This window comes from Podarcis raffonei, chromosome 12, assembly GCF_027172205.1.
Source record: "Podarcis raffonei isolate rPodRaf1 chromosome 12, rPodRaf1.pri, whole genome shotgun sequence".
In the NCBI taxonomy this organism is placed as follows: domain Eukaryota; kingdom Metazoa; phylum Chordata; class Lepidosauria; order Squamata; family Lacertidae; genus Podarcis; species Podarcis raffonei.
This window is the reverse complement of record NC_070613.1, coordinates 60,427,636-60,440,862: the sequence shown is the minus strand read 5'-3', so window position 1 is coordinate 60,440,862 and position 13,227 is coordinate 60,427,636. Positions and strand designations below refer to the sequence as shown.

Sequence of the window (13,227 nt, the reverse complement as noted above, 5' to 3'; positions counted from 1 at the left end):
CAAAGACCCCCAGCAGCAGGGATGGGCTGTCCTGTGGGGCCACCTGAGGTGAAATAATAACGTGCTGCCCCACTTCTGCCACTGGTGGAGAGGGGGCGGTGTCCTGCCAGGCTGTGCCACTCACTAGAATGCCAGCCTTGCAGAAAGTCGGTGAGAGGAGGGTGCTCTGGCAGCCAAAGCGGTAGGGTGGGCAGGGGGCCCCCTCTTGCACTTCTGCCACCTGAGGCAAATGCTACCCCCCCACCTCACTAGCCAGCTCTGCCCAGCATATGCCAGCATGTGTCAAAGAGTCTGCAGCACATTCCAAGCTGCGCACAGTTTATGTGGCACAAGGGCAAGTCTTGCGGAGCCACACCGCTGCCCCATGCTACTAGCCAGTGTGACCCAAGACAACAATGGTACATGAGCTCCATTTGGGGAGTCCACAACATGTCTGTTAAGAACACGTACACTGTGAAATCCACATTGTGATGGAAGACAATAAAAGAAGCCCCCCACCACACACTCTTTAAAAAAATAAGCATACAGCATCTAGCACAATGCATTGCAAACTGAAAACAGTATTAAAGTGATCCACCCAGACCCTCTATGCTTTTCAAGTGCTCTGGGGGGTGGGGGAGTTTAGGAACCCCAGACCTAGAAGATAATGCATACTCTCTTAAGCTGAACATTGCAGTGGGAAATTGGCACCCTGAGAGACTTGCCTGTCATTATGGATCCTTTACAGGGAGGAAGCTCTGAGAAGCTTCCAAGGAACCCCAGGGGTTCTGGAACAGTGAGGGTCCTATTTACTTTAGGCAAATCTCAGCTTGATTGCTGATTTTTTAATTTAAAAAAATGGTTCAGTGCTGCATTTTTCTTTCATTTCAGTAAGTATTTTCATTTCTTAGTATTTTATTACAAAGATATCTCATAGCAGTTCAGAAAGATAAAACCATTTTTTAAAAAGTCATACATATTGCAGCACACATAGGCCAGAACAACTCAGCGACAGGGGTTCAGGAAAGTCCAAGCAAACAGGTGAGTTTTCGCTAAGTATCAGAAACGACCCCCCTTTGCTTAGTGCTTCCTGAATAAAGGGGGGGGGATTCCATTCCTGAGAGTCAGTCTGCTTCTGCAGGGATCACCATGGCAGCCCCCAATAAGCCCCATTGAGAAGGAAGGCTGCACATCACATCAGCTGCACTTATTGAGCTGAATCTTTCCACTCACTTCTGGCCACTGAAACTGCAATCCCACATATATGAAGTCCCATGTCTGTAGCACTGCACTGTGAGAGTCCTCTATGCCCCACTGCAGAGAGACGGGGTCTTGCTTTTATTCACCGTTAGGGAAATCAAAGGTGAAAGAATCAGGGCAAGTAGTATCCCTAACGTGGAAAAAGGAGCCAGCCCGGCCTGCCCATTCCCACGGCTGATATATGAGGCCACAAAATCCACCTTTTCCTCTTCTTAACCGACAAATAGGCTCAGGTTTGATTTGTACATCTGATTAAATAATAGCTGCCTATTATCCTGAGTGGACTCCAAGAAATGAAAGAAACTGATGTAGCGCAATGCTGTTTGCAAGCGTGGCATATTTAAAGATTTTCCTCATTCAATTGTCACAAGGTGAGAGTCAGAAATGTGCAATTGTTAATGGGTCATGTTGAATTCCAAAATCCACATTGGAGTGATACCTTCCTCAGGCCCAATCAGAATGCATGGCCTGCTTTAGAGTTCTCCAGAACTCTTCATATCAGAACAAAAATTTTTTTTCCTTCCAGTAGCACCTTAAAGACCAACTAAGTTAGTTCTTGGTATGAGCTTTCGTGTGCATGCACACTTCTTCAGGCACACTTCTTCAGATACACCTTCCAGTAGCACCTTAAAGACCAACTAAGTTAGTTCTTGGTATGAGCTTTCGTGTGCATGCACACTTCTTCAGGCACACTTCTTCAGATACACCTTCCAGTAGCACCTTAAAGACCAACTAAGTTAGTTCTTGGTATGAGCTTTCGTGTGCATGCACACTTCTTCAGATACAAGTGTATCTGAAGAAGTGTGCATGCACACGAAAGCTCATACCAAGAACTAACTTAGTTGGTCTTTAAGGTGCTACTGGAAGGAAAAAAAAATTTTGTTTTGACTATGGCAGACCAACACGGCTACCTTTCTGTAACTCTTCATATCAGGTGAGATGTTCAAAAGGACGGGCAAGGGGCATGGAAGTAGAGTACAAAAACTGGGCTGATACTTGTAAGCCATGAGGTTTGCTTGTAGGTTCAGTTCCAGGGTAGATATTGCAAGCTAAACAAATCCGTGGTAGGTGCTACAGGCATCAGGTTAAACACCTAGATCCTGGGATAAAGAAGCAATTTCTACTCATCATCTGTGAGAAATTAAAGTCTGGTAGTAATCCAAATCTTAAATAACAACAACAATAATTTACGGTATTATTTATACTCCACCCATCTGGCTGGGTTTCCTCAGCCTCTCTGAGCAGCTCACAACAAAATTTTAAAAGCACAACAAAACGTCAAACATTAAAAACTTCCCTAAACAGGGCTGCCTTCAGATGTCTTCTAAAAGTCAGATAGACACAGGTTCCTGGGAGATTCCTGACTGGCCTTGCAGACAACTTCATTGTCCAGAAAGTGGGAGAAGCAACAAGAGGAAAAGCCATTTTAGATCTGGTCCTAACTAATGTTGATGACCCGGTTAGTGGGGTAGAAGTGGAAGGATCATTAGGCGCGAGTGATCATGCTCTTCTGAAGTTTACTATACAGCGGAAAGGAGCAGCCAAGCATACTAGGACTCAATTTCTCGACTTTTAGAAAGCCGACTTCATAAAACTTAGGGAAGTGCTGGGTGAGATCCCATGGACAGTAATACTAAAAGGAAAGGGAGTTCATGATGGCTGGGAGCTTGTTAAGAGGGAGATAGTAAAAGCACAACTTCAGGCAATACCAATGAGACGGAAACATGGAAGGTGCCTCAAGAAGCCAGGGTGGCTATCTAAAGAACTTTTAACTGAGTTAAGATTAAAAAAGGATGTGTACAAAAAATGGAAAAGGGGGGAAACCACCAAAGAGGAATTGAAACAAATAGCCAGCACGTGTAGACACAAAGTCAGAAAAGCTAAAGCACAGAATGAACTCAGGCTTGCTAGAGAGGTTAAAAGCAACAAAAAAGGCTTTTATGGGTATGTTCGTAGCAAAAGGAAGAACAAAGAAACAGTGGGGTCACTCAGAGGAGAAGATGGTGAAATGCAAACAGGGGACACAGAAAGGGCTGAACTCCTCAATGCCTTCTTTGCCTCAGTCTTCTCCGATAAAGAAAACAATGCCCGACCTGAAGAATTTGGAGCAAATGATTCAGCAGAGGAAACGCAGCCCAGAATAACTAAGGAGATAGTACAAGAATACTTGGCTAATCTAGATGTATTCAAGTCTCCAGGGCCAGATGAACTGCATCCAAGAGTATTAAGAGAACTGGCAGATGTGATTTCAGAACCACTGGCAGTCATCTTTGAGAATTCCTGGAGAACAGGCAAAGTCCCGGCAGACTGGAGGAGGGCAAATGTTGTCCCTATTTTCAAAAAGGGGGAAAGAGAGGACCCAAATAATTACCGCCCAGTCAATCTGACATCAATACCAGGGAAGATTCTGGAGCAGATCATTAAGCAAACAGTCTGTGAGCACCTAGAAAGGAATGCTGTGATCACCAATAGTCAGCATGGATTTCTGAAAAATAAGTCATGTCAGACTAACCTGATCTCGTTTTTTGACAGAATTACAAGCCTGGTAGATGAAGGGAACACAGTGGATGTAGCCTACCTTGATTTCAGCAAGGCATTTGACAAGGTGCCCCATGATATTCTTGTAAAGAAGCTGGTAAAATGCGGTCTTGACTTTGCTACCACTCAGTGGATTTGTAACTGGCTGACTGACCGAACCCAAAGGGTTCCTCTTCATCCTGGAGAAGAGTGACTAGTGGGGTGCCACAGGGTTCTGTCTCTGTCTTATTCAACATCTTTATCAACGACTTGGATGATGGACTCAAGGGCATCCTGATCAAATTTGCAGATGACACCAAACTGGGAGCGGTGGCTAACACCCCAGAGGACAGGATCACACTTCAAAACGACCTTGACAGATTAGAGAACTGGGCCAAAACAAACAAGATGAATTTTAACAGGGAGAAATGTAAAGTATTGCACTTGGGCAAAAAAAATGAGAGGCACAAATACAAGATGGGTGACACCTGGCTTGAGAGCACTACATGTGAAAAGGATCTAGGAGTCTTGGTTGACCACAAACTAGACATGAGCTAACAGTGTGACGCGGCAGCTAAAAAAGCCAATGCAATTCTGGGCTGCATCAATAGGAGTATAGCATCTAGATCAAGGGAAGTCAGAGTGCCACTGTATTCTGCTCTGGTCAGACCTCACCAGGGGTACTGTGTCCAGTTCTGGGCACCACAGTTCAAGAAGGACATGGACAAACTGGAACGTGTCCAGAGGAGGGCAACCAAAATGGTCAAAGGCCTGGAAACGATGCCTTATGAGGAACGGCTAAGGGAGCTGGGCATGATTAGCCTGGAGAAGAGGAGGTTAAGGGGTGATATGATAGCCATGTTCAAATATATAAAAGGATGTCACATAGAGGAGGGCGAAAGGTTGTTTTCTGCTGCTCCAGAGAAGCGGACACGGAGCAATGGATCCAAACTACAAGAAAGAAGATTCCACCTAAACATTAGGAAGAACTTCCTGACAGTAAGAGCTGTTTGACAGTGGAATTTGCTGCCAAGGAGTGTGGTGGAGTCTCCTTCTTTGGAGGTCTTTAAGCAAAGGCTTGACAACCATATGTCAGGAGTGCTCTGATGGTGTTTCCTGCTTGGCAGGGGGTTGGACTCGATGGCCCTTGTGGTCTCTTCCAACTCTATGATTCTATGAAGTAAAGAGAAGCATGACAGTCTTTATTTATTTATTAAATAAACGAATTTGCATGTCATCCTTGCGCAGGGGCCATGCTAATCTTCTCTGTATCGTTCCAATTTTAGTATATGTGCTGCCAAAGCGAGCACATGACAGTCTTTATTTGAGGAAAGGCAGGAATGAACGTTGGGTGGCATACCAAGTTTTAAAAAGTCAATCGAAACAACTGATTGGAAGATATATAACCCTCAAAGTGCAACACCCATCTCTGGATGGTGAAAAATTATCTTTCTCGGTTGTAGATTCTGCCTTGAATGGGTTGTTTTGGATAAGAAGCAGCCACTGATTCTTTATCCCAGAATCCTAGATATGTAATCTCTGCTGCAGTTGGGAATGCTGCCATCTCAACCTTGGAACTGAGGATACAAGATGACCTCTTGGCTGTTAACACCCACTCTAATTTTTGTTTATTTTTGTTAATTTTTCCTGACCCCATCCCTTGCTTTGTGTAACATCTCACCTGATGAAGGGCTCTAAAGCTTGCCACACTTTCATGATATTTTGGCCCAGTTGTGGACTCGGGAGGTTTTTTTTCTAATGGACTTTTGTTTTTATGGCCCAGTCTGCATGTGATGCTTAGCCAAACCGTGAACCATGACAATACCACAAATGTGCAGGTATGCACAGTAAAATTAAAATATAATATATTTTTTTAATGGCCACTTTGCTCCTCCCTGGTCATCCTGCTGTCACCCTACCCAGAGCTAAACCGTGTGATGTCCAAACCCAGCCTTGTGGTTTTCCTCTCCCAGACAAACCATATGCAGTAAGCCAAGAATGAGCCTTGGCTATGTCTTCGGGTTTGAAAGGCCACCTGTGCATGCAACACAAAGGCCTTAACTCCAAGTAGGGTAGCCCCACAGGAGCAAAGCAGCCTTGATTTCTACAGTGAGTGCCCACACATTCCCACTCAGCTATGGTTTGGCCTAAAGTCCTTCCTTGCATGCAAGGCTAAGACACTCTGGGGACTTAGTCAACTCAAGTGTAGACAGAAAAACAGCTTCTTAATTTAGGAAAGGTCAGCCAAAGACGATCTGCTATCAAGCAACAAATCCTCAAATGATCTTCATCATCAGCAAACCAGTCTCTTATAATGCTTTTTTTTTTAAAGCCTATGCAACTTTTCCAATCCTGAATCCCAACCTTGTGTTCTGAGAAAAACTGTGTATGACTTGACCACCTGTGCTCAGTTATAGGCACCACTGTAATTGGAGTCACTGGTTTTCTTCTGCAAGTTTTTCTGGCAATTTACAGTTGTTTTGTTAAAAAACAAAACAACTGTAAATTGAGAATCCTCCTTTTTTGACCCCTTAGGAAGTCACTGGAAGCCCCCAAATTTAGTTTGAAAATGACAATTTACACCATCATTTGTATCATACATTATTACTATAGCAAATCCGAAACCCGCTGAGAGTATGTCCCACTGAAAACAATGGAACTTATTTCTGACAGGAAACACGTAGGACTGAACTGAACAGTTGCAATTCTAGGCAAACTCACAAGGGCACAAGTGTCTGTTGAGCATTAAGCTGCACTTCCAAGTGAATATGAACAGGGTTGCACAGCACAGTTTTTGCTCCAGGCAGCGTTTCCCTCCTCCCCTCCACTTTCTAGGAAGGCTGCAAATAAGACACTTGACTATGCTTGCTTTAGTCTCCTGAGGTTGAGGAGACTGACCATTCATTCGTTCATTTGGGAATTGGGAAGGCTCTTACGCAGTCCATCAGTGTCCCCTCCCTCCATCTTTTGCGTGTGCAAAGAATGGTTTTGAGACATAGATAACATATATATATATATATATATATATATATATATATATATATATATACACAGTTTTGCAACTGTATTCTGTTGCAAAAATGTGTCAGCTCTGGCTCAGTTCAGTAATATATATATTTTGCAACAGAATACAGTCACAATTGTGACCAGAATATAGAGCAATTCAACACCTAAACATTTTTCTCATTTGGGAGCTAAGTGTTCGCAAAGGAAAAAATGTGTCAAGTGAGAAGGTCAAAGGTCATATTACATCATCATGCCCTTTTCTGTCTTAAAGTCAAGCATTTTGGTCACAGGTGATACATCAGAAACTGAGTTGTTGTGGACACAAGCACAAATCAAACGCCAGGGGGCGATACAGCAAAGCAAACTTCACTTGCTCTCCGAACAGCCGAGCCAAAATTGCGCAGAAAATGGTCCGCACCAAATTCGCCCAGCCAAGCGCCAACTCCGCTCCCAGCGAGCAGTTTCCGCACCCGGAGCGGGGCAGGCCGGACGCCGGGGCATTTCAAAATGCGACTGAAGGGGAGCGGGCTTGATTTATAGCATTTGTATGCCACCCGGTAACATGAAGGTCTCCGGCTGGCTTAGAATGAATAAGGAAACAAGACCAGACGCGACGTCCGATGCGCCAGAAAGACCGCTGGAAATCAGCAGAATCTGAGAAGACAGATTTCTAAGGAAATGACCCGCGGCGAGAAGCTGCGCACAGCACGAACTGACGGCACGAGGAGGAACCGGAGCGGCGCACGGGACCTTCCATTCCTGCGCCGCGGGAAGCTGCCCCGGGGGAAGCCGACGAGCGCCCGCCTGTCCCGCCAGCCGCGCTGAGGGCGGGCGGGCGGCTCCTCCCTCCCTCGCTCCCTGGGCGCCGCCGCTCACCTGGCCCGCGGGTCCCTCGCAGCAGCAAGGCTCGCACTTCGCCGCCGCCTGCTCCGGGCGCGGGCTCCTGGGGGGCGCCGCTGACGTTGGTGCAGAGCCCCTTGCCGTCGAGCAGCGCGTGGAGCGGCTTCTGCTCGCCCCGGCGCGGCCGGCAGCGCAGCCCGGCGCCGCACAGCTCCGTGTAGACGCCGCACGGGCGGCCCTCGGGCAGCGCGCACGTCTGGCAGCAGCCGCAGCCCGGCTCGGGCACCAACTCGGCGCACGGGGCCGTCGGCGCCTGGCACTGCGCCCGCGCCCGGGAGTCGCACGGCTCGCAGCGCACCACCGGGCCCGGAGGAGCCCCCGACGCCGCCGCCAGAGCCCACAGCGGCGCCCACAGCAGCGCGCACAGGCGGCGCACCATCGCCGTCCCACGGACCGCGGGACCCGGCGCGGCGGAGGACGCGGGGAGCGAGGCTCTCCGGCGCCCGGGCGACGCGGCGGGGCCCCGCAAGGCTCCCTCTCGGGCGGCCCAACCGTCAGGCGCGGCCGGAGCTGGACGGAAGGAGCGCCGAGGCAGCGCGAGAGGCAGCCAGGCGCGCCCGCAGAGAGCTCCCTGCCGCCGAACAGCGCGGCTCGTCCATCTGCTGCCCGCCCGCCTCCGGCGCCGCCTATATAGCGCCCTGGCAGGACCCGCCCGAGGGGCGGGGCTGGGGGGGGCAGCGCGGCGGCCGAGGAAGCGCCCGCTCGCCGGACCCGCGCGCGGCTGAAGCTCGTGCCCTTTGGGATTGCCCCCGGCTTCCTATTCAGCACCCGCCGTAACTTAATAAAATATAAGTATACTTTTTTTTGGGGGGGGAGTTGCTAACCTGTACAGTATTTTTAAATCTAGCAATGTGTGTTGTCTGCCTTATGGAAAGATACCCACCTGCTTGGGCAGAGCTTTCATTAAGGCGTTATTCGCAGTCTTGCCGTCTATATCCATAATGCAGTTGCACCGAAACAATTATTCAGGAAGCAAGTGTATTAATATGCAACAAGACTCCCGTTTCAATCACTTGAATGGCATTGCCGTTCAAACTGCGGGCAAGCGCCGCGTCTCGTCATCAATTATGCGGGGCGGGGCTTACCTGTGCCCCCCCCCCAATATTTTATTTAGGTTGACACCTCTGTATCTCAGAATCCCAAGCAAAATTGAGATCTAATATCATCATATATCATCATCATATAAAAGAACAGGGCAAGGAGGCTTCCGTTTATTGAGGCTTTAAGCGATGGGAAATTATTTGTCTCTGTGTTTTAATCATCTGATGTCTCTCCCTTCCCTTTCTTTGTCTCTCCCTTCATCCTAAAAACACACCAGCAGAGGTCGCTGGGTGCCCAGTATTGAGTTGGGGGATTGAATAAATGAGCAGATTTGCAAAGAAGGCACTGGGTACTGACTCCAAATGGAGAAAGAAAGTTTTCTGTTCTGTTTTAAAACCCTCATAGCCTTTTTGGGGTCTGAAAAGCTTTGGGATGATTATGTAGATTGTGTCCAAGATCCAATGGCAAAATAAAGAGCATTTGAGCCATTGATGTCTGCATCTTCCTTCCATTGTAACTGGGACTGATTTTTATTGCACCTTTTCTGTTCCATTGCAAAATAAGGAGTTAATCATTTTTTTAAATTTGCAAGCGCCAAGTTTACACCCAGTTAAATAAATATTTAAGTTCTACCACAATCCCATGTAAGCCACCAATCTGCATATTCAATCTAGCTCTCTCTAGTATAGATTGCCATATGCCACTCATTTGAAAGTACACTTTGAGTAAGAGCCATACAGTGGATCTTCTCCTTCCCTCTGAACCTCTCAGCCAGACTTCTCTGTGACCCTTCCCCTCCACCGGAGGTGGGACCAGTTTGCTTTGGCCCAACAATAGCTGTCCAGGTATCAGCTGCCTTGGGGCGGCAGGCAGCCCTCATGCCTGCTGGGCGTTGACACGCTTCTCCACTCTTGGCCTCTTGTAGTTGGGCTTGGCTGCCATAAACAAGTCTTTGCGCTCACCATTATTATGGAGATCCTTTTGATATTTTAAAAGCTGCTACTATGGTTGCCCTTAGTATGTTTTCTATACAAACTCGTTCAGTTCTCCATACCAGATATGTATCTTGGTTGCTCTCTTTAGAACCCTCACCAGTTAGATTTCACTGATAGTAAGTGGAAGACAGAAGTGCCTGGCGTGCTCTGGTCCATGGGGTCACGAAGAGTCGGACATGACTAGACGACTAAACAACAACAAAGGCAGTCAAAAGCACACCATACCCTAGAGAAGGCACATCCTGTTGAGAGTGTACGTCCGGGCTTTGTAAACCAGCTGGGCTTCCAATATCAAGATTCGATACACGAGGGGAATTTGTGGTTCTCCTTGTCAGTGATGGTCAGGGTTGCTGAGAGCTACAAGTCAGCAACATCTAGAAGACCATAGATTTCCCATCCCTGCTATACTTAGAGCACTTACTTTGCCCCTTAGCGCAGGTGAGATTCATCCTAGGCCTCTAAATATCTCTGAGTACTTCTGACAATACTCCTGGTAATACAATCTTATGCAGGATTGTTGTTGTTTGTTGTTGTTGTTTTATTAAAATTATTTAGTTTTTCAGATTTTAAAATTTTACATTCAATTATCCAACCGCCATCATAAAAACAAGATTTCAAAGAACCTCCTGAACTTCCCTCCTCCCCTTTGTGGGTCCTATTGTTAATCATTTCCTCCTGCATCTTTTATATTGATCCAAATCTTTAACATCTTCATTATATCCAAAATTCCAACATTAAACTACAAGTGTTATTCCAATCCTGCTAATGATTTTAGTTGTTTACAATGCTTTTTAAGGTAAATTATGTATTTCCCCCATTCTTTATTAACATTTTGGTCTTCCTGATTTCTAATTCTTCTGGTCATTTTTGCCATTTCAGCATAATCCATCAACTTCATCTGCCATTCTTCTCTGGTAGAGACTTTGTCTTCTTTCCATCTCTGGACCATTAACATCTGGGCAGCTGTGGTTGCATACATAAATAGTCTTTTCTGCTCTGTTGGGATTTTGGCACCTAGAATTCCTAAAAGAAAAGCTTCAGGTTTTTTTAGAAAATGCAACCATATTTTAAACATTATTTTTTTCTAATTCATTGTATATCAATCTTATACAGGATTATTGACTCATCTTCAGATTTTGCTCCAGGGTTGTAAACTCCTTCACATAATATTTTATGTTTCAGTTAACATTATTTAACCTCAATTAACATTAAACTATTTGTTTATTAATTGCCTCAATTAATTAATTAATTAATTGTTTATTAATTGCCTCAATCTTCCCTACAAAAATAACCAAGAAGCATGCCACAGGTAGTTTAAATGCTTTCTTTTTATTGGATTTTAAAAGATGTGACCTGTGTAACACTTTTACAATCTCAAGAACTTATCTGTAAGTTGGATAAGTGCTTCCTCTAAAAGTATGAATCAATTTTTCCATCTATGGCAATGTACATAAAGAGCCTATGTTTCATGGGCAGGTGTCAAACTTACAGCAATGTTTCATTTGGAACTCTGCAAAAAAAAATTCTGGCCAATGAACCATTAATTGTTCTGTCAGTCAACCAGCTACAAATCCACCTAACAGTTACTGTTGAAGTCAGAGTAGCAAAATTGCAGCAAAAAGCTCAAATCATATATAGGACTGACGCCCGTCTTTGGAAATTAAATCAATGTCCAGACTTTAACATTCAAAAACTTTAACATTCAAAAACTTTACTCACAGAAACTTATAGATGAATTAAAATGCAATATTTATCATCACATGCTTATAGAAGCATGGGCTTGCAGTGTCCTATTATATTTTCCTCTCTTTCCAGAGCTCAGCACTCAGCCTTCTGTGTCTCCATTAGGCCATGCCTTGCAGCTGCTAGGAGAGATTTCCACTTTCACCTTTTCCTGCAGCTTTGCTCTTTCTTTCAAGCAGAGAAAAGCACTCCAAAACTCTATTCAGCCTTGCAGTGTTCACAGTGGATTCAAACACACAGCCATCTTGCTTACATAAGATGGAGTCTCAGCTTCACTAGATACCTCCCATATGACCAAAGTTAGCCAATCACATGAGAACCACTAGAGAACTCTATAGAATCCAGTTACCAACCAATCATATTTAAATACATAGTGATGCATACAAGCGTTTATAATTTCAGTGAATTAAATTACTATACTTAACATTTACCTCACTTAGCCAATATTTTACTAGCCTCCTTACAATAATATCATGGGGGATTTTGTCAAAAGCCTTACTGAAATCAATATATGGTATGTCCACGGTATTCCCCTGATCCATCAAGCTTGTACTTTACTCCATCCGGGAAAAAATTGAAATTTGTCTGGCATGACTTATTTTTGAGGAACCCATGCTGGGTCTTAGTAATCATAGCATCCTTTTCTAAGTGCTCACAGACCGGCTGTTGAATTCTCTGTTCTAGCACCTTTCCTGGAATTGATGTCCAGTTCGCCTGTTGGCAGTTACCTGGGTCTTCTCCCCCCCCCCCCTTTTGAAGATGGGGACAACATTTGCCCACCTCCGCTCTGCAGGGATCTCACCTGTTCTCCAAGAATTCACAAAGAGCAGAGACAGATGTTCTGAGGTTACATCTGCAAACTCCTTTAGTACCCTTGGATGCAGCTCACCAGACCCTGGAGATTTGAATTCATTTCAAGTAGCCAGTTGTTCCCTTACTACCTCTTTTTATATCTTGGGCTTCAGCTCCCTCCTTACATCATTTATTCTGTTATCACCAGGTTGGGCATCACTTTCCTTATGGGTGAAGACAGAGGCAAAGTATGTGTTGAGCAGTTCCGCCTTTTCTCTGTAACCCAATAGCATTTCTCTGTCCATCTTCTCCATGCAGAGGACCAACCACTTGCTTTTTCTTCTTGTTGTTTTGAACATTGCCAAATAAACATTTATTATTATTTTTAGGCTCTCTTGCAAGCCTGAGCTCATTCTGAGCTTTGAGCTGCCTGACATTCTCCTTGCAACTGTTGGCTACTCATGTATACTCCTTCTTTGGCATTTCCCATTTCTTCCATTTCTTGTAAATGCCCTTCTTACTTCTCAGCTCATCTGTAAGCTTCTTATGCAGCCACACCGGTTTCCCCTGCACCGGCTTCTTATGCAGCCACACCGGTTTCCCCAGATGCCTTCCACTTTTCTTTGTGCTGGAATTGTGTGCATTTGGGCCTTCAATATTCCACCTTCAAGAAACTCCCATCCATCTCCCCACTCCCATCCATCTCCCAGAGTGGGGAGCACATTGTCGGCACTGACCAGCAGCAAATGAGCCTCTCCCATCCATCAGTTCAAGAAGGACACTGACAAACTGGAACGTGTCCAGAGGAGGGCAACCAAAAAAAAAAAAAAGCCTTTGAGGCCTGGAAACGATGCCTTATGAGGAACAGCTAAGGGAGCTGGGCATGTTTAGCCTGGAGAAGAGGAGGTTAAGGGGTGATATGATAGCCATGTTCAAATATATAAAAGGATGTCACATAGAGGATGGAGAAAGGTTGTTTTCTGCTGCTCCAGAG

General features: G+C 45.5%; 1 protein-coding gene and 1 non-coding gene across 3 annotated transcripts in view; both read right to left on the bottom strand.

Annotated features, from left to right (window-relative positions):
• Positions 1-8,070, bottom strand: part of IGFBP3 (insulin like growth factor binding protein 3) — a 42,434-nt gene extending 34,364 nt beyond the window's left edge. For both annotated transcript variants that reach the window (XM_053359766.1, XM_053359765.1), the window contains exon 1: positions 7,639-8,070. In XM_053359766.1, the coding sequence (XP_053215741.1) occupies positions 7,639-8,041 (403 nt within the window). In that variant the 5' untranslated portion in view covers positions 8,042-8,070. The remainder of the gene's footprint in view (positions 1-7,638) is intronic.
• LOC128398580 (U6 spliceosomal RNA) lies at positions 4,961-5,066 on the bottom strand. The gene has a single exon (XR_008327167.1). It is a non-coding gene; the product is annotated as a U6 spliceosomal RNA (small nuclear RNA).
• Positions 8,071-13,227: the final 5,157 nt, after the last annotated feature.